Source organism: Cryptomeria japonica, chromosome 2 (genome assembly GCF_030272615.1).
Source record: "Cryptomeria japonica chromosome 2, Sugi_1.0, whole genome shotgun sequence".
Lineage (NCBI taxonomy): Eukaryota > Viridiplantae > Streptophyta > Pinopsida > Cupressales > Cupressaceae > Cryptomeria > Cryptomeria japonica.
In genome coordinates, this window is record NC_081406.1 from 456,234,662 (window position 1) to 456,257,749 (window position 23,088).

Consider the following 23,088-nt stretch of genomic DNA (forward strand, 5'->3'; position numbering starts at 1 on the left):
GGAAGCACATTCTCAACTCACCAAAGCAGACCCTCAAAACAATGCAACCAAAAATGTATGAGATAATTAAGTTGAATAATGATGCCATTGGAAGTCTATAACAAATTCCCAACTTAGAAATTCATCCTGGATCTAAGAGTTGAAAAAATGTTGACGTAACCCAAAGGATATATTATATATCAACTCAAATTGATTCTCCTCCTATTAAGGAAGATGCATGTGGGATATACAAGGAGTACTTGAATGGAAAAAGGTGGTAGCAAATCCATCTTGGATTATAAACAAAGTCAAATTCAGCAATGCCCAAAGAGGAAAACCTTTTTAAAGAACAAAGAACCAAATATGGGTATCTCTTGTGACCTTGCATTCAAACACCCAAGGATTTGAAGCTGAAGGGAAAGTCAACCTAAGGTATTCGCAAGACAAAAGGGTTGGCCAAAAAACTCCACTTCAACGATGCACTACAGAATCATTAGTTTGCAATAGATCACATGTTGAGGATGAGAAAAGTTGGGGGGGGGCAAACTTGAATTGGATTACCAACAATATCAAATTAGGTGATACCAAAAGAGGAAACCTTCTAGCATGACCTCAGGCTGAATCACCCAAAGATCTGAGATTGTAGGGAAAACAAACTTAAAAGTATTCACAAAGGTAAAAGAGTTGGCCAGAAAACTCAACTTTGGGAATGCAGTAAGGAATAATTAGTTTGCAGCAGAGCACATTTTGAAGATGATAGTTTGAACTCTCTATATAAGAACTTAATTAGTACTTCCAAAACCTCTCACCAGTAAATAAAAGTAGAGTTAATCATAAATGACTACACTGATCAGACATCATGAAGGAATGTAGTGCAAATGAATCTGTACAAACTAGCACTCAAAAATAGACAGTGAGACATATCCCTTGGAAGGATGCAATTAAGAAGGTTTCAAACTGAAAGACAAAATATAAAATATAACTCCCAAGTATAGATTGTCATGATTTGCATAGGCTCTCTTTTCTAAAAGAATTGAAACCTGAAAAGAGCATCCTCAGAGACACCATTTAGGACACACTGATATGGATGGACAGTATGAACCTATTACAACTCAAGTAAGCATGCTCACTAGCAAATACTACAAACTTTTAAATATAATTCTTGGTGAGGGAAAGCTAAGCTTTCAAACAATTTATGCCAGCTTAATCAACTAATCCTATGCCTCCCCTTGAAATTCTTTAGAGATAAATCATAAAACAAAACATCTATATATACCTGATTCGGAAGGCATACAATTTTATTCCTTTGCTTTCTCAGTCATTAAAATTCTGACTTTTCTTTTAATTTTTAACAAATAGAATCCAGTAGAGTATCAACGGTACATAATTTTCAGGCATTAATTCTAGAACATTTGCATAAAGCTGTACAAATCATATCATTCCAGCATGGCATACATGTTATCTCAGTGCACCATTTCATAAAAGATGCAGAAAATAAAATAGTATTTTATGTATTTGATGCATTCCTTTCATTGATCACTCACATCGTTTAAGCAAAGTATTTTGAGATTATTTGTTATGAATTGGAGATCACTTCCTTATTCTATTAAAATTTAATAAACATACTAAGGTATAAGCCAAGGAGTTTTTGTTATGCCATCCTTGGAAATATCTAAATATATGATGATTTTTTAATTTTTTGATGAGTATACATGATACAAATAACATGTTATGCATACTATGAGAAGTTTGACTTCTGTAGCATAGTTTTGCACATGCAATTAGAATAGCATAGCATTTAATATTAACCCATAGACGAGAAGAATATCGAAAAGTTTCAAAATTGCATAGGCAATAAATTAAGGTTTGAATAAGAATGCATCAGAAAATCAAGAGGGCAAAAATAAGGTCAAATATGTTGGTGGGGATAAAATTCCTAAATGAGCTACAGAATTTAGCATCAAGAATTATGGCTAAACCATTTTTCAGGTGGATGAGAATCAAGAGCTTGTAAGAAATCACAAATATTTGACTGGAACAGGAGGGTCTATGACTTACTTTGCTATCATAACTGAGTTTTACTGCAAGAGAATTGTATGCCTTAGATTGATCGTTAAATTGAAACCTGTACATTAGAATCTAAATAATTTTTGTAATGAAAACTAAGGCATCACTGAGGTAAAACTACATACTATTTAACTATAATTAAGAATATGAGGAACTTAATGTTAGAAGATTTGTCATTGATGTCAAGATTATACAAAGTTTATTTGAGCTGCCTGCCTGTGAGCTTGAGGTGCTTGGGTATGTGGTTGACCTATGTGTATGTCTTCTTGAGCTGCCTGAGTGTTTGCATCAGCTGGCTGTGTGCTTGCTTGTCACTCTTGCCAGCTACTCATGCCATGTCAGCTTTGATTATTCAAAGTTATGCAAATTGGTGTAAAATGGGCTTGACAGTTGATATAAAACAATTTTATTTTATCTCATTGAATGCTTTGAAATAGTTTTTCAAAGGCTGCCGTTACTTTCTTTTGTGAAAAAACGAGACGTGGTACTTAATTTTGTTTGATTTTTTTTATTGAACACGTCTTCTTCTGGAGCGATATTTTTTGAGATGCCGTTGAAGTTTTTTTTGGCAGAGGTCACGGTGATTTGGAAATTAATTCCCTGTCAGTTTTTTTATTTTTGATGCTGTATGAAGGAAAGATGCCTTTTAGTCTGAGCCGTTTATTTTTCTTAAAAGGTTATTTTATGCTTGTGGAGCCAGATACAAAATTACAAATGATACGAACTCAGAATCTTTATTTTCTGGATATGGCTGGACATTTGTCTCATCAAAACATGGTTATGGGAATTAATTTCGAATGACAGAATATGCCATCGAAAGATATTTTTATGAATTGGCAAGCATCATGGGAGAAAATATGGTGCAGTTTCCCATCATGAAAGCGCTCAGTTATGAATTGCTTTCATGAATGAAGAGTATCAGCGGCAATAGTTGTGCCTAAAAGAAAAATATAGACCATTGAAAAAGTTTAAAAAGATGCTAGTAAATTAAAAATGAATGCTTCTGGAAATGGCGTGGATTGCGGATGTAACAGCCTGTAGCAAAATTCGAAGTCAGAAAACTTCTCGTGTGTGTTAGTTTTGACTATGCACGTTGGGCTTACCAAGAAAAACTATGTGAAAATATTTTGGAGGATATGCTAAAAAAGGGAATGATGTGGTTGTGTTTTTTTCTTCTTGATCAGCCGTTTGTGATTTTGTGTTCGACTTTGACTGTAGTCAGGTTTTGGATTTAATTTTTTGTTGAAAATCGAATTAGATATATGAGGGGTGTTGTTGTGTGTTTTGATACTTATGTCTACTTAGTGCACTAAGTAATTTGGTAGCGGTTTTGTGCAGAGTGGTGCTGGAGTACATGGTATTTTTGGTGTTTGAGAATTTCTGTAGGTGGTGATGAACGAGATACGTCTTTGGAAGCTGATTTATGATATCTTTCAGAGATGTTTTTATTTAGCTGAAAATGGACGTTTTATTTATTTTTGGACTGAGAACTAAAACTCAAATAAGATATTCTCTTTTGGACTGAAGGATGTGCATATGATTAAAAAGTATTTTCCTTCTGTATGTGTTGGATTCTCTTAAATATTTTGGGAGAAGATGTTAGAGTTGATGCTCGTTGTAAAAGGGTTATAGACCTTGCTATTCTTTGTTGATGCTGTGAGGAGAGTTGGAGCTCTCTCTTATTGCTTTTAATCTGGGTCAGTGCCCATTCAAGCTAATGAAAGTATTTTGATGCCGTGGTTTTTCACCAGAAAGGGTTTTTCACGAGAAATCTTGTGTTCTTGTGTTCTTAATCCTTTTATGAATTTTTGGTGTCTAGTTGATAATCTGGATCAATTTTTGAAACACTGATTCACCCCACCTCCCCTCTCACAGTGTTTCCTGAGTGTCACTTAACACTTGGCATGATTATTGCATGCAATTAGGTAATTTCTGATCCTTCTAAAAACACAACCCCTTATTTATTTAGGTATGTATTATTGGAATCATGATTTCTATTTTCTGCTCTATTTGCAACATTTTATTCACCATATACGCAGTAAGTACAAAGAAATTCAATGAATTTATGTGAACAAAGATGGATAAAAATATATATACAAAGAAGCACAAGTCAGAACCTAACCTCAGATTTCCAGGTTTCCGAAACTTTTTTCAGTTGTTCAGCAAGTTCCTCCCTTTTCTGAATACCTGAATAACAAAGTCATGATTTGAATTACAATAACAGAGATACAGTTTAATTTTCAACAATGATTCACACACACTTCAGACACTTGAATTAAAAATCTCTCTTCCAAGCCAGAACAATACTGGGGGATACACATATAGCAAATGAATACTCCCATAGAATTAAACCACATGGCATAGTTGAAAAACTTGTGTAAAACATGAAATCAATATAGAGACAAGTGTTGCATCACAATTCTGAAGGAACACAAATGGACCACTGAAAGGGAGTGGTTACTCAAAACTTGAACTATCTAAAGGATTAAAACTCTAAAACAAAGATCAAGCAACAATGAGTAAAGATATTAGACCAATCTATAGATACACATAGAAGGCAAGCCCACAACACAAGATATACAAGGAAAACCCAAGATGGGAAAAACCTCAGTGAGAAATGCTACTAGAGTCTACTACTCTAATCCAGCTTCACGGTGGAAATAGTCTGATTACAAAGTTTATGGGCACCAACCCAAAGGAGAACCAATCCCTGATCTGAGCACCCACTCAGATGATTATAATAATGAAGAATTACAGATACAAGTTGAGTACCGTGTTACAAATGAGGTTTTGTAACACGTCGTGTTTTCCACGCCTGAAACTGAATCTACTCTTTTCAACTTACAGGCTTTGTCTTCTGCTCTTTGATCTCTGCAATAGCTCTCTGCACTATATCTTGTCTTTTCACCAACTCTTCTGATCTCTACAATACCTCCCTGGACTCTTTCTTGTCTTTTCACCAGCTCTTCTGATCTCTGTTCTGATCAAATCTCTACTCTCTACTTATCTCTTACTTTGCTCCACACGGTGTGAAATACAAACTGTATTTCTTACTCTCTTTTCTTGCTTCTCTTTCACCTGCAACAATGCACTTTTTAATCATCTACAAATTCAAATCGATCACAATTCTTTTACTTCTTAGAATTTTCCCTCCAAAACAAATTTTTCCCTAAAAAACAGATTTTCCCTCCAAAGGAAAATTCAAAACCACTTCTCAAAATCAAGAAAACAATCTGCCTTGATTTTTAGCTTTCTGATTTTCTGTCTTTCTATTTTCATCCAACTAATAGAAAGATTTTTTCTTTTCTTATTTTCAGATTTGCAGCCGTTCAAATCTGATGATTTTTACCTTTCTTTGCTCACCAATTTTCTCCTTTGATACATATCCTCTTTCAATTTCATAGACCAATCAGCAAAGATTTTTCCACTTAATTCTTAAATCTTTGCACTCATAAATTGTCCACGTGTAGAAGATATCCGCAATAAACTCACGAGTGAAATGCTAAACTAGCGAAAATAGTGGCGATAAATGTGGTGCGTTATCAGCTTCCCTTATCACAGTTTCACAACACCCTTGGTCAATGCAATTTGTAACACCTACGAAACAGCGAAGCTCATTCTTCTTTGTCTTCACAATGGCGATAATCACATTGTGTTATCTTCTTCACATATCACAGTTTCGCAGCAACCTTGGTCAGCGCAAACTATTGACCCAGGAAACAATGATAACTTTCTCTTCTCCATCCCCACTGTGGCAATAAACACTTTGTGTTATCTGCCTCTCTTGTCGCGGTTAGCAGCCGCCTTGGTCAACGTCGAGCGTTGACCTGCGAAATAGCGAAAACCCTTTCTTCTCTGTCTTCACTCTGGTGATAAATATGATGTGATCTTTGCTTCACTTGTCGCAGTTTCGCATCAACTTTGGTCAACGCAGTCTGTTGACCCGCGAAACAGCGATGACTCTCTAATCTCCATCTTTACTATGGAAATAAACACGGTGTGTTCTCCCTTGCTTCCTGTAGAGCCACAAAAGGCTTATCGCAATTTCGCAGCCACTTTGATGGCAGTTACTGTCTCACATGCGAAACTGCGATAACTCTATGGCAATAAACACGGTGTGTTCTACATCAAGTTCATTTAGCCTGCTCAACTTCTCAACAAGTCTGCTCTTCATCTGAAAACACATATCATCCTGCATCTTTGTCCCATGCATCTTCTCAACAATTGGTCAAGAGAGAGAAATGGGTCAACGAGTTCATCGAGAAATTTTCTAGTGTAAAGTCACTAAGGAATTTGATTTTCTTTTAGGCTAGTTAACATAACATTGGGTCTGGAAGATAATATAATCATTGACCATATATACACCATATTGAAAGATGGATTGCAAAAAACACTGAACCATGTAAATGGCTCATTATATAATATTTTTGAATTTATGACATAGTATTGTCCTACTCATTTTTATATTAAAACGCTAACTAAAGCAATGGGAGATATTTATAATATCGAAGCGAAGCGATATTAATCAATGAAATTTATAATTTAATATCGATATTAATCAATGGAAGCAATATGAAATATGATATTGATATAATCTCAAATTTTTTATATGATTCTGATATAGTATCAATAATTTTAGAATCTAGATTCTGATTTATAAATGTTCGTATGTTGCTATGATGAATGTTTACTATGTTACAATGTTACACAAATATATAATTCAAAAATATATTTAAAATTTCAGATATATATATATATATATATATTCCAGACCAAGGGGATAAGGGTCCCAAGTTCTTTTTTCATCTTCTCAGAAAGAAGCAAGCTAAGGAACATATTGACAACATTTGTGAGAATGGGGTTGATATTGTAGACCAGGAGGGAATTTTAATGGCTTTCACAAACTTTTATCTGACTTTGTTTACCTCAGAAGACAATGTTTGTGATAAGGAGGCAGCTAGAAGGAAAATTAGGGGTATTATTCCTTACAAGATCAACAGTGAGGATGCTTCCAAGTTAGGGAAAGAAAATACTTTAGAAGAAATTCAGAATGCTATTTTGGCACTCAAGCATGATAACGCCCCTGGTTCAAATGGGCTACCTAAAGAATTCTATTAAAAAAACAGTGATTGGATTAATAATGACCTACTCTCAATTTATAGGGAAGTCTGTGAGAAAGGATCATTGGGAAAAGATATTAATAGAGGGGTCATTAAGCTCATCCCCAAAGATGGGGACAAATCCTACTTTAAGAATTGGAGGCTGATTACCTTACTTAATGTTTCCTACAAGATTCTAGCTAAAATTTTAGCTATAAGATTGGAGGACATCCTTCCCAGAGTGATTAGTAATACCCAAAGAGGTTTTGTCAAAGGAAGGTACATCTTGGAGAACCTACTCACCTGCTGGGAAGCGATGCATGGGCCCAGGTTTCTAAACAAAATGCATGTATGTTGCTTATTGACTTTAAGAAGGCATAAGATAGAATTGAGTGGAAATTTATCATCATGATGCTGAAAAGCTTCAGCTTTCCTCCTTTAAGTTTATATTGTAGGATGGTGGAGACTCATGAAAGATACTACTGCTTGTGTTGAAGTTAATGGAGTCAGGTCTCAGAGTTTCCCTCTGTCCAGATCCGTTAGGCAGGGTTGTCCTTTAGCTCCTGCCCTCTTTGTCATTAATGTTGATGCATTATACTACCTTCTGAGAGACTACTCTCTTTCCCCCCAGTAAAAGGACTCAAATTTCCCAATGGAGAGGATCATTTGAATATACAGTTTGCAGATGACATTGCCATCTTGTTGTGTTTGGAAGAAGGCAATCTTGAGGCTCTTATGACTAAATTGGATATATTATGTTCAGTAGGGTTTCTCTCCCCAAATACATTATGTTAAGTTGGGACAAGCACCCACCTGTGTGGTTCAGCAAATTCCCTTTGATGTGGGGTGGACCTCAACACCAAATTAGATGCTTAGGAATAGCTTTTGCCACAACCCAAATCTCAAGGAGATGTGAGATTGGGTTATGACTAAGATTGACAAAAAGCTCAGGAGGTGGAATAGGCAATATCTTTCTTTGGCAGGTAGATTTTGGGTGTGCCAAAAAATTCTCTTCTCATAAAATATTTATTACTCCTCGGCTTGGTTGTTTGATGCTCATCAATTCTCTTTGTTTCAGAAGGTAATTAGAGATTCCTTGTGGACTGATGGCAAAGGAGGCTACAAAAGACATGCAGTAAGATGGAAGTGGTGTACTATGAGTAAATCCAAGGGTGGTCTTGGTTTAAAAGACATAAGGCTGCAAGGGACTGTGTTAGCTGCAAAATGGATACTGCATGCCTTCCAAGGGGAAGAACCGTGGAAGATTTTGGTCAAACGTAATATATCTCAGTCTGTCCCCAAGCAGAGCCACTCCTGGAAAGGGCTCCCAATGTGTGATTTGGTGTCAGGCAAATTTGCTGTGTATCCTACAAGGTCAACAATTTTCAAATCCATTTGGAAGGCATGGGACAGTATAAGGTCTCGCATAGATTATAAGGAAAATATCAATGGCAGTAAAATATTATTTGGTAATAGATCTATATGGTGGAATCTAAAATATAAGGATAAGTTTCTGGCCCTATTGCAAGGGTGTTCGACCAAATCTTGGGTAGACAAAGGCATTCAAACATTTGAAGATATTGTTGAAGATGGGAGATTGATCCAATGGCAGGTTTTTATGGACAGATTTGGTGTGCCCAATACTCGCTTCAAAACCTATTCTATTTTGAAGTCTGCCTGTGACTCCCTCTCTCTCCCCTCCCTATATGATGCTAGACCCCTATGTTTATCCTCCCTTGCTTGGACTGATGGTTCTTCCCTCCTTGCTGTTAATTCCAAATCTATCTACTGTGCTTTGTTTGATAGCAGTGACATCCTTGAGCACTTTATCCGGACCTGGCATCTTGACCTGAGCTTGTCTAGATGGCAGCGTGTATGTGACCATCTTTGGCGCAGGCCTATTGAACCCAAGATTAAGTTTTTCATTTGGCACCTCCTTCTTGATAGACTGCCTCTCAAAAAGCCTGATGGGGATTTTAATTTGTGCACCTTCAGAAGACTTCTGGAGACCCTTAGCCATTTATTCTTTGATTGCCTCTTAGCTAAGGAGATTGGTTTATGTTTGGCCTTGTTATTAATTCCAATGTTGATATGGTAAATGTTACTTGTGGTCATATTCCCATGTTGAAGAAAGACTGTAATTTCTTTTGGTCTGCCTTTTCATCTATTATACTTTGGAATATATGGAAGATTAGGAATGATAGTGTTTTTAACAGTAAGAGTAGGGCACTTACCGAGTCTCTGAGGAGACTCATTTTGCACAATGTTTACATGCAAGTTACCATAGTACTAAGGCTGGCAAAGAGAAAATTTGAAGACTTGATGCAGGATGGCCAAGTCGGTATTTTTAAATGGGAAGTGTCGCATGGCTTCTCTTGGGCCAGGCAGGAAGGAGATAGAAGCTTGTTCGAGAATGTGTTGCATAACTTCATGAGGGAGCTCAATGAGGCGAGGGGCAGAGATTTGCAGCAGCAAGAGGTGGTTGTTCTTGTGGCAGAGGTCTTTGTTCATCCTTACCTGGAGCAGCTGCTAGATGGCAAGGAGCTGGTTTGGAAGGAAGGGCCACTAGGTTGGCTTGGACTGATATTTTGCCTAACAGCAGGGTTCACGAAGATACTTTCCAGTTTTAGACTGTGCTTGGGAATCTATATATATGATGTAATCATGTCTCTTGATATTAGGATGACTTGATGTAATGTTGTTATTTCTACGACGATGTAATTATGTATGAAACTCTCGAAAGTAGTTTCTTGTGATCAGATGTTGTGACACTGATGAATCATTTTGTAGCTTGCTCCATGATATTAGATAGAAAAAAAAACTTCCATGTTTTGCACTATTCACTCGCACCTGCCTCCCTCCACAACCCAAAATGCCATTAATGACTTGATAAGACCTTGCAACTGCCCAATCAGATTTCTCCCGCCCAAAAATCATTGTTATCTCCGAAGGTATTGATTGAAAGGGGCCTCTAATGATAAAAGATGAAAGCAACGACACTATAATTAATTTGATGGCTTAAATTGCATGCCTTGGTACCCCATACCATCTCCTAGTTGTCATGTAAATAGATTTGGTGGGCTCATCTCCGCCTTACCCTTCTTTCTTGCCTTCCCTTCCATATGCAACTTAGTTTGACTCAGCCTTCTCAACTAGGGTTGTAGTTTCACAACCTCAGCTAGGGTTGTAGTTTCACAACCTTGTTGAATATGTTGTCATTGATGTCAAAGGTTGATGATCAAGGTTGTATAAATTTCCGAGGATTACTCAAACTATTAGAGAAGTGGAATGAGCTATCTAGTTGTTTGCTTGAGCTACTTGGTTATGTGCTTGAGCTACTTGGCTACCTGGTTGAGCTACTTGGTTGTGTGCTTCAGCTGCTTGGCTACCAGGTTGAGCTACTTAATTGCTTGGTTGAGCTACTTGGTTGTCTACTTGAGCTACCTTGTTGTGTGTTTGAGCTACCTGGCTATGTGTTTGAGCTACTTGGTTGACAGTTTGAGTTGGCTGCTTGTCCAAATCAGCTACTTGCTTGCTTTTGTTGTTAGCCAAGTCAATTTACCATGTCATCGTTTGAAGAGGCAAGTCAATTAATATGGGCAGCAATTGTTTATGGTTTATGTGTCCATAATTTAATATGCATTCATTCCATATATTCTCAACAGTTTCTAGAAGGTGTCATAATTTAAAAGTTTGGTGGTCTTGGTTATTCATGGTGTGAAGGCGTTAGATACTGTTTAAAGGGGTAGGGAGGTCCTTTTGGACCCACCCATCCCTTTTTAGTTTTAAAGATGTGTGTGGTTTTTAAAACCCATTTGGGGCAGCGTTGGGCCGTAGGGGACGACTAGCAATCCTCACGACAAACAAGAGATTCCTGGACGTCCCTTGGCCATCTCAAGGATTGCTAGTCATCCCTTGACCAATAAGGAACTTTTCGAAAACATTTCCACATTTGTTGTTAAAGGGGATGAGGGGGGATGTTTCTTAGTCATCCCTACATCCCCAAAATGTCGACTATAGGGGATGAGGGCAAAAAGGATAGGGGACGGGGACAAAAAGGCTAGGGAACACATCCCACATCCCTAGGGGGCACTACTATTTAACCTCTATTTCTTGAGCTATTATCAAAGACGCAAACAATATTGTTAACTCTTTTCATTGCTTTGGGAATTTTTGAGAAATTTGTAATAGCAATGTCATTCTCAAAATGAAAATCATTAATGGAACAAGAATCAACTAAGCATCCTTTATAGGTCCATGCCCACCAACATAGTTAACTTGTAAACCATTCTAACATGCCAATGGTTCCATATTTTTAATGTTTAGAAGATTGATAGGTGTTTCTTGGACACCATTAGAAATCATTGGAATAATTTCTTCAATTATTAAATCTTTACCTTCAACATGCAGCATTGATTTCTTGTTAACTTCATCAAAACAAAACATTCATAATGTAGAGCTCATTAGAAATCATTGGAATATCTTTTCCAATCATACAAACTTTTACCTTCAACCTTTGCATCTTCTTGTACCTCTGATTCAATTCTTTCTTCCATTTGTAGGTCAACTTTCTCTGGATCACACAATGATTTGTTCCTTAATGACTTGTGGCTTTGGTTATGATTTTCCCTCTTTTTGTTTCAACTCTCTTATGTAATCATATTGGCCTCTTTCACTTTGAGACCCCTTTCAAATTAATTCCAAGTACTCATCAAAATTTAATCATATTGGCCTCTTTCAGGTTCCACTTTTGTTGCTGCTCAATTTTTCTTTTCTGTTCTTATTCGACTTATGTTGTCATAATGTTCCCTTTCCCTTAGATTTATCCAATCCAAATATCTCAACAAAAACAAATGCAGATTATATTTAATCAGACAGCCCCAAATACTCTTCAAATATTTTGATGGCTTCAAATGCCTTTCAGATCCCATCGTTCCAATCCAAAATTTTCCTTGCAGGACTGCTCCTTCACACATTCTTCTGAATCTCAAAGTGGTGAGAAAACTACAAATCTTGATGTATGGCTGACACTAAGTTCATATATTAGGCATGACATCAGGCCACTTCCCTAGCAGGTTCATCTAATTGTTGTTCTTCATTTAGGGTTTTTGTATCCCATCCCTCTAGCAATTTGGCTTTATATAGCGGAAAGAATATCATCTGATCCATAGCTTCTTATTTTCATGGATCTCCATCAACAAAACCTTACAAATTGGCAGGAAGGTGGCTCTGATACCACTGAAATATAACAGCTTGTGAAGTAAACAAAAATTCTAACAGTATTCTCCATATTTGAGAAAAAGAATAGATTATACTAACTCAGATTTAGTTCCTCTAACCATATAACACTCAGGAACACAGAACAGTTTGAATGCTAACTCAAATAGTATTCATTTCACGTCTTTTATCAGATCAGCAATCATACGATAGTTAGGCAACAATGACCCTGAATATATATTTCTCTTACATCTGAGGTATCTAGAATTCATGCTCTATATAGTGGTGAATGAAAATGGAATCAGGTAAACTAAGTCCTAATCCCACTTTCATTCATACATTGACATAGGAAAGAGCCTAAGGAAGAGATTCACTTTGACTTGCTCTTATGAAAGAGAGTCAAAGAATACTTTTAGGGTTTCTATTCCTTAGCTTATATAAAAGAGGAATGAGTCAAATGAAAGATGCAAACAAACTAAGCTAGTAGAAGCGATGAGAACAACTAGAATAACAGTAAATAACAAACTGATACAGAAGTAAAACTGAGACACAGAGTACAGATCTGAGAGGGGAATTATGATGTGCACCTACTTAAATCTAAGCCCGATTGAGATGGACAGGGGCGTTGGGCACTCTAGTCCCTATTACTGTACTATGCCAGAAACTGGAAATCTACAAATTGAAGTGCTCTGGACCTGAACTGCCAAAGTCTGCACCTAATTGAGGGCGACTAGGGCGCTAGGCGCTCCGGTCCCAGAGGTATGGGCCCAAATTCTGGATCTGGATTTGTGCATGTTGATTGAGACTTCCTGAAAACTTGTAGCTCCATCGGAAACCTGTACCTGCAATTTGAAAAATGGTGTGTATGCGGCTATATAGGGTTTTGCCTTAGTCAAACCCCTTGATTTGGTGATTTCCACCTCCACAAATAGCAAATGTAATATTAAAAAGTGTGTGTGCCCTAGAATCTCATGTGTATAAGATTCCTATGAGCTAAAATGCAAACTAGAGTTTTACCCTATGTTTGGAGTAAAAAAAAACCTAAATGAACATAGTGTAAATGCTTCAAATCACAAATGCAATGTAGATCTAAAGCAATAATGTAATTCTGAAAATGAACGATATGTAAATCTGAAAACTCACATAGAGATATGAAAATAACATGAAACCATACCACACCCTAAGAGAGAGGTACAAGCCAATCAACAATCAGTGATCTCCTTATTATTCTTCAACATCTCCTAAGCTTCCATGATTGATGAAAAAGGTTGATGAAGACTTGATCAATGATGAATTTGCTGATTAAAGACTTCACATAAACTTGCACTTTCACTTCATAAGAGTCTCCTTCAATTGCTAGAGAATGGATCCTTCAAATGAGGAAAGAAAAGGTTATACATATGAAACCCTAAATTTAATTTTGATGATAGGCCAACTTAGTATTGATTAAATTTCATACAAAGTGGAATTTGAACATTATAATACCGCCAAATTAAGCTCTTGGAATGGGAGAAAAAGTTGAGACCGGTGTACCAGTTCGGCTGACTTTTTTCCAAATTTCTAGGGATGCAAGATATCATGATTACAAAGTCAAATCCAACTTGGTAGGTCAATCCAAGGTATTTAGATGTACAAAAATGTGTTATGAAGATCAAAATTAGGACTTTATTAGGATTAATTAAAATGAAATAATAAGGGGCACACTTAGGGTTAAGGGCCCAATTTTATAATATGTAAATTGGTGAGAAAGGACCTTAAATTTAATTAAATTAATAATTAAATGCTTAAAGGAACCTTGAAAATACAAAATGCAATGCAACACACTAAAGCGGGTGCTAACCTAAGCATAAAATTGGACAACCCTAATAAAGGGTGTACAATTTACGATGCTACATTTAGCCCCCACTTTAGCGGTCATATGACACTATGTGCATATGCAAGCTAAAGTACAAAAAAGTAAATATTCATGGGAAAAAGGATATGTCAATAAGATGTCGAACAGAGCCCCTAGCGATATTTGCAGTACAACATTAGGAACCACATCCTACAAAACCACATTGTTCGTTGAAATCAAAAAATCACCTAAAATACTTACTAAGGATGATGAAATTCGATGGTAGCTATATACTATTAGTGAGTTGAAACAGAGTATCATGTTTATCACATAGAACTGTGAAGGAAAATTGATGACAAATGCTCACAACGAAGCTCATTATAAGATCGAAACAAGTCGAGGAACATTTAGTAAGAAAGAGCGCTGAAGAACGATTCCAATGCAACCAACGGTGCGAGAATCGAAGTTCTCAAGATGTGAAGGATTAAGTACAAAATTTGGAAAAAGAATTACCTCTTAAATAGTGACAACTATAAAGGGGTCTTTGTGATGGATAAAAGGAAGAACGGATTATTATCCAAGGACATCCACCTTTGAGAATAGAGATCTTTGATAAAGATAACATCTTTAAAAAGGGAAGGAAAATAAGAATACACACCTTCTCCAATATTTAGAAAAAAGAAAAACTCTTAATGAAGGATTGCACACTTTCAGTAAGGAGAGATTGTTCATGAAAGATGTATTATTTCAAACAAAGAATAATTCCTAAACAAGGAACACACATATTCTATGCAAGAAATGACATCAAATGAAAAATGCAACTCAACAAAGGAAAGGTGAATCATTGAAGAAAAGATCAAGGAGTGAAATATCATTCTTGCCCCCAAAGCATAGAGACAAGCACACCAAAGAGAGATCATTTATAAGAGAAACACTCTTCAAAGAGAAGGAAAGAGATCCTCATCAGGGATACATTTTCCTACAAGGGGGATGGGATCCTCAACAGGGATAAACACGTCCACAACATTATAAAGGATACCACTCAAGAAAGAAAGGATTTGATGAATGATTATAGACTTCCAACACTAAGGGAGAGGTCCCAATTAAGAATATGTACTTAAGATCCTCATCAAGGATACTTGTTCCAATAAGAGGAAGGAGATTCCCAACAGTGATATACACCTCCACAATCAACAAGAGATCCTTATAGAAGACAATACTTCACAAAGGGAAAGTTTAATCTTAAGGAGGGATGTTTGAAATCATTCTTGCCCCCATACATAGAGACAAGAGATGGGACAAAAATAGGCTATTATGTTGCTTCCAAAGTATGATTGCACGTGAAATTGTACTATCATGAACAACAATGAGCCTCCAATAGGTAAGCTAGGAATGTCACATGGTAAAGAGCAACATAATAGCCACTAATGTTATTTAAATATATGATAGATTGGATGAAAAATTTGAATACGACATGCTAAAGGCTCTACAATCAATGAAGGTAAAACCATGCATAAGATGATAATTATTGAAATATTTTGATCAAGAAAGTTGTCTCTAGGAGAAGAATAGGCCACTAAGTCATGTTCCTCTTGCACACAAATTTCCTCATACATAAAAGATACCTTAGGAGAGGGACAAGTATAATTCATTAAGGCCTCCTTTCTATACGAGAGTGTATTAGAAGGTAAGGCCTCATAAATGGGATTGTCAACCTCTTGGGAAGATTCATAAAGAGACTTATCACTTATCATAATTTCCTTATGAGTGGGATGAGTGTTGAGAGATGTAGAGGATGATCTAATTGAGATGAAGTAATCATCACTACTAAATATAGCATTCACATTGACAGATGGTCTTTTAGATACTTTTGTGGGCTTTGCAGGATTATATCCAAGTCCAAATGAAGCTTCACGTATGTTATTTTCTAAAGGAAACTTAATCCCTTGTTCATTTGCACCACAACCATTGCCATTATATCCACATTTAGCTAAAATGTGAAAACCCGGACCATCAAGGGATGCCATATCAGAAAGAGATGGCGAGGCCTCATAGGTCTCAATGTCATATTTAGATGAATTAGAAGAAAATTTTGAAGAATCATTTGAATTAGAAGCAGCCACAAAATGGTTACTAAGTTGTTTAGACAAAGTAGGTTGCTTTTTAGTTTCCACCATATCATCTTCCTTTTTAGTCTTAGGTTCTCTTGGGGGGATTTTATATTCTCCTATAAAGGTAGGTGTAAAATCCAAGGACCCCCAATCATCTTCTAAGAGTACCTCTTCAGATGAGGAAATATCTTTAGGAGGAGATGTTGTTTCAACTTGAATGGTAGAAGATTTAGAATCAGATGAAGTTTTCAAACAATCTTGTAAATTAGTATCAACGAGCAATGTATGCATCTTCTTGTTATAAATGAATTTGACTTGACGATGAAGAGTAGAAGGGACAGCCTGCATACTATGAAGCCAAGGTCGTCCTAAGAGAAGATTGTAAGTCAGTCTATCGGGCATGGCGTGGATAGGCATAGGTAAAATAACAGGTCCTACCTTAATAGGCAAGGTTATAGTACCTAAAGATGGTTTAGCAACATTGTCAAAGCCATGGATAGAAAGAGAATCAAGTTGAATAAGCAAAGGATCCACATTAATCTTATGAAATAAATCGATGCCACAAATATTAAGGCTAGATCCATCATCCACTAAGGTTCTTCTTATAGCATTACCATTGATGTTGGATCTCATGAGAGGGTAACTCATCTTGTGTGAACACAATTTGAGCTTTAGATTCTTTCATAGGATCAATCAAAGAAGCCATATTATTAGGTGTCACTACAGATGGTACATTTAAGTTGTTTAAAGCATCTTGTAACATTCCATGATGTGGGGATGAAGTTTGAATCAGATCCCAAAGAGATATCTTGGAGGGAGTGGCTTTAAGTTGTTCAATAAGATCATATTCTTTACCAAGATGTTGTGATATACGAGGTGTTGATGGAAGACTAAGTTGAGAAGCAGGAAGTGAAGGGATAATCAGAGGAGGATTAGGTTGCCTATTGTTCCACGTATTATGTGTGGGCAACCAAATTATATCTCTCTCGAGTAATTTGTTTAGCATACTCATAAGGACTCTTAATGGGATAACCTCCTTGCACAGTAATAACCGGTTTGTTAGGAGTGCAAAGGGAATCATTAGTATAACCACCTTGAACCTCAAAGAGAGGCTTGTTAAGAGGTTGAGAATTTGGAGAAGGACTAGCACCTTGAACCGTGGAGAGGGGTTTATTAGTCGTTTGGGAATATTTCAGGAAGGTCTAGTAGAGCTGAAATTGTCAAGTGGTTCATAAAGAGGATTATCAACCTTAAACATTTCTTCATGAATATGTTTTTCTTCAGATTGAATGAAAGGAGAATCCTCATAAAGGGAAGTATTAAACCCTTGTGACCTAAGATCATTCTCATGTTCCAAAGTATCCTTACAAGGGAGATACATTTTAGTAGAAGGTCAACATCATTCGTATGAGGGGGATTATTGATAGAAGTGTTGATAGTCTCTTCTTGCACCAAAATGCTATCATGGATAGGATCAAATTTAGGAGAGAGACTAGCACAAGTCAGTAATGCTTCATCCCTAAAGGGAGGGCTATTGAAAGAAGGTATAGTGTTACTAGGAAAGTTAGCCATCATATCATCCTCTATCACCAAAGGATCCACATGGGGAAGGTACACTCTAGGAGAAGGATCAACATTACTCTTCAAACATTCATCCTTGAGAGGGAGATCTTTGAAAGAAATATTAACAATCTCTTCTAGAACTAGGTTGTCCCCATGGGTAGAGCCAATTTGGGGAGAAGGAAATGCTTCATCTTTAGAGAGAAGGTTATTAAAATGAATAGAAGGCGAGGTGTTGTTAAGAGCATTTGCAATCATATCACCCGCTTTTACCATAATATCATCTTCTTTCACCGAGGTACTTTCATTGGGGAGGAACAGATTAAGAGAATAATCAAAATCATTGTCCAATGGCTCATCCCAAATAGGGAGATCATTGAGATAAGTGTTAAAAATATCTTCTTGCACTATGATGTCCTCATGGGTAGGTACAATTTTGGGAGAGGGAATAGCACTATTTATTAATGCTTCATCTTTAGAAGGGGGAGCATTAATAAAGGTGTTATTGAAATCACCCTCTTGCCTCACAATGTCCTTAGTAGGATCATTAGGAAGCAGGTGAAGTGTTAGAACGAGGTCTAAGAAACTATAATGATGCAAAGACAAGTCAACTGAAGGCTGATATGTCATCCTAAGATTGACGGCATGGAATGGAGTTTGGCACAGTGCCCCAAAAAAAAAATTTGGCATGAAAAGATGAAAATGTCCTTTTTTTTTAACTTATAGAATGCAATGAAAAAAACAATGCAAAAAAAGAAAGAAAACTAGATGTCTAAGCAATGAAGATATTATGTGTCTAACTAAATGCAAGGATATGAACTAACCAATACAATTAATAAAACTGCATAAGCTAAATGTTCAAGAAATGATTACAATATGAATGTTTAAGAGAACACAAATCAGATCTAAAGATGAAAATCAGAATTAATGCAAGTGTAAGAATGTCGGGTTCACCAAAATGTGGTGGATGAAAATGAAACTGGGTAAAGTAAGTCCTAATCCCACTTGCATTCATACATTGGCATACGAAAGAGCCTAAGGAAGCAATTCACTTTGACTTGCTCTTATGAAAGGCATAAGAGAGTCAAGGAATACTTTTAGGGTTTCTATTCCTTAGCTAATATGAAAGAGGACTGAGTCAAATGAAAGATGAAAACAAACTAAACTAGTAGGAGCAAAGAGAACAACTAGAATAACAGTAAATAACAGACTGATACGAAAGTAAAACTGAGATACTGTACAGATCTCATAGTAAAATTCTGATGTGGACCTGATACTAAAATCTAAGCTTGATTGAGCTGGACAAGGGCGTTGGGCACTCTGATCCCTGTTACTGTATTGTGCCAGAAATTGGAAATCTACAAACTATAGTGCTCTAGACCTGAACTACCAAAGTCTGCACCTAATTGAAGGAGCCCTGGGCACTGGGTGCTCTGGTCCAAGATGTCTGGGCCCAAATTCTAGATCTAGATCTATGCATGTTGATTGAAACTTCTCAAAAACTTGCAGCTACGATGGAAACCTGTACCTACGCCTGCAATCTGAAAAATGGTGTATGCGGCTATATAGGGTTTTGCCTTAGTCAAATCCCTTGTTTTGGTGATTTCCACCTCCACAAATAGTCAATGTAATATTGAAAAGTGTGTGCCCTAGAATCTTATGTGTTTGTAAGATTCCTATGACCTAAAATGCAAACTAGTGTTCTACCCTATGTTTGGAGTAAAAAAAAACCTAAATGAATATAATGTAAATGCTTCAAATCACAAATGCCATGTAGATCTAAAACAATAATGTAAATCTAAAAATGAATAATATGTAGATCTTAAAACTCACATAGACATATGAAAAATAACATGAAACCATACCAAACCCTAAGGGAGAAGTGCAAGCCAATCAACAGTCAGTGATCTCCTTATTATTTTTCAACATCTCCTAAGCTTCCATGATTGATGAAAAAGGTTGATGAAGACTTGATCAATGATGAATTTGCTGATTGAAGACTTCACATAAACCTGCACTTTCACTTCATAAGAGCCTCCTTCAATTGTTAGAGAATGGATCCTTCAAATGAGGAAAGAAAAGGTTATATACATCCCCAACTTTAATTTTGATGATAGGCCGACATAGAATTGATGAAATCTCACACAGCGGGATTTGAACATTATAATACCGCCAAATTAAGCTCCCGAAATTCGGGGAGAAAAAGTCAAGATCGATATGGTGATCATACTGGTTCGGCCGACTTTTTTCCAATTTTCTAGGGATGCAAGATATCATGATTACAAAGTCAAATCTAACTCGATAGGTCAATCCAAGGTGTTTATGAGAAACACAGGAAACGTTGAGGCGGGGGGGGGGGGGTGAATCAATGTTTCAGATTTTAAAAAAATTGCAACCTCAAAATCCAATAAACACAATGATATGAAAGTGAAAGCATGACACATAGCAAGGACACAGATTTTTTCATGGAAAACCCTTTCAGGTAAAAAACCATGGCACTAAAGACTTCCATTAAAACAAATGGACACCAACCCAATTACAACAATGAGTTGCAACTCACTTAAAGAGCAACAACTCTGTGCAACAAAGGCACCAACCTAAATTTGAGCATCAACTCAATCAGAAGCTTACTTAGATTGTTTTTTTTAAATTGCAAGAGTAAAACCATGTTTTATACTCCATTGTATAAAACCCTTAAGAATCTTTGAACCTTCTACAAGACTCAATCATGAGTTGTATCCACTTTCCGAAAATTTGCCATCACTGAAAACAGTTGTCTTTTATTGTGCAAAGGTACTGCCATATATCAAACAAACAGCAACCCCTATGAAAACTCTCACACGGAGTAACAAAAACAATCTCATAGGCACAATACTCATAATCTCATATCTTCCACGGAGACAACATACAGACCATACGTCCTTATATTTTTCAAAACAAAAGCTCGACTCAATGTAACACTCCCCAACATGATACAAAAACCATTTCTATCCTAGAACGCACACAATATCCTCATGATACTCACCAAACAACATATATTCCTTTCCTCTTTATCCAACAACACATAACATATTGTCTTCAACCAAAAAAAAAACTCCATAACAATATTCGAAAAACCAAGCTTCTTACCATATTTGAACCATCATAACATCATTACACACACGATAACAACTCTATTCAAAACCGTAAAAAGAATTCACTACCACTAAACAATTCACCTGTAACTTGCTCAGAAAACAAAATTGACAAAAACGCATATCGCTCGGCACCTTCTCCACGAGTAAACAAACTCAATAAAACATTTTAATATCAGACAAGTGTATATGATATATCTGTCGATATAAACTTAATCTTACCTTTCTCAAAAGTCACAAAGAACAAAGGACGGTTTTTTTAACTAAAAACAATTCATCACCAAAAAAACCGATACTAGCAAGGATATAGAACCGCTTTTTGTTTTTATAAAAAACGACAATGTCAAGGACTCAAAATTTTGCCAAACCAAATCATTCTCACCAAAATGCTGCATACAGGTTCAATTTGAAAAGTATCTAGCACACAGCCAGACGTAGAACTCAAAACATGACTTCACCTTTTGTAAAAAACGACACTGCAACTTAGTGCCACCAAATCTAGCTAGGCAATATGCAACGGCACACTTGCACTTTAACCATTCGAACCATGCTCAGAGCCTGACATCAAAAACCCATTACAACTCCTTTTGATATAAAAACGTACCAATCATTATATTGAATAATGAAAAAACGACAGCACACAGAAGAATGAAGAAAAGAATTGACGCCTGCTTCAAACCAGACACTCAACCACCTATAGATTCGCTTAGCAAAGAACATCTAACACATACTCAGAAAACATAATGATAGCAGTGATAGACTTATAAAACACTGAGAGGGGGGGTGAATTAGTGAAAGCAAAAACAGTAACACTTTAATTGCAGACCGGTAAAAACATTTAATGACTTTGCATATAATCCAAAGTGTTATAAAAGCATTCACCATAACACAAATATTTATACGTGGAAAACCCAACTGGGAAAAACCACGGTGAGATGGAACTCACAAGTTAACTATCTGCAGAAATAGATAACTGACCGGTTAAGGTCTACAAATGCTCTATTAGAGATCTCAAGCCCTATTAGAGATCTCAAGCTCTGTTAGGAGCTATACCTGGTTAAAGGTAATCGCAGTGGAGGGTTTAGATCCAAATTAATGAATCACCTTGTTAGAGGATTTATACAAAGAAGCTTGTTAGAGCTTACCCGGTTAAGGGATTTTACTGTTGAAGTTGTTAGAGAACAACAGTGGGAATGCTCTAAGAATAGCAGCTTCTGCTGGTTTAGATCCTTTTTTGCACATACATTACTGTATCACCGACATACTCTGCAACTCCTTCAACAAATCGCATCAACTCCAACTCATATCATAACTTGTATCTTCTGTATCAAATATCTCATCACAATGTCTTTTTATAGATATTAGATTTCATGTCGGCTCCTAAACCTTGACACAATTTCGTAGGTTCAATGAATCTGGACAACCTTCCTTAACACGACACAAATTACCGCCATAGTGTCGATCGGTGGTAACACATCACAACTAGTGATAACTCATCAAACAAACTGGGAAAACCGGTTAGAACACCGATACCGGTTCAATGTTGACCGCTTCAAAATAAGATATCAACTCACAAACCGATTCACTTTGAATTTATACTGGATGATTGTCTCCACGCTCCTTCTTGACTTTATCTACTGCATCTCAAAACAGGTAACCCTGGAACAGATCAAAATCGATTGACTTATCTACATATACCGGTTATCTACATACACCGGTTTAGACTTCTTCATACATATGATACCGGTTAACAATACAATAACTCAATAGTACCGGCTTACCTTAACTGGTATACTAAGATGACTATGACAATTAGAACATATATGTGCCATCAATGACAACACATGAAGTCATCAAATACAAAAATCATCATCAAGCCAACAAGCCGCAATTTGATGAACACATACTGATTTTAAAAAGTAGTTGAAAGCACTTCGAACAGAAAGACAGCCAAACAACTCAAACACATTGCATGACAAATCCTAAAGGTCATAAAAACCATCTTTGACATCAATGACGAAACAATTGAATTAACAAACTCCCCCTTTGACATTGATGGCAATCCAACGTGAGCCAAAATGCTCCCC

General features: G+C 36.5%; 1 protein-coding gene across 2 annotated transcripts in view; it reads right to left on the reverse strand.

Moving 5' to 3' along the window:
• The window catches only part of LOC131031612 (uncharacterized), a 91,656-nt gene that overhangs the window by 28,447 nt on the left and 40,121 nt on the right, over positions 1-23,088 (reverse strand). For both annotated transcript variants that reach the window (XM_057962775.2, XM_057962774.2), the window contains exon 3: positions 4,169-4,233. In XM_057962775.2, coding sequence (XP_057818758.1) covers positions 4,169-4,233 — 65 coding nt within the window. The remainder of the gene's footprint in view (positions 1-4,168; positions 4,234-23,088) is intronic.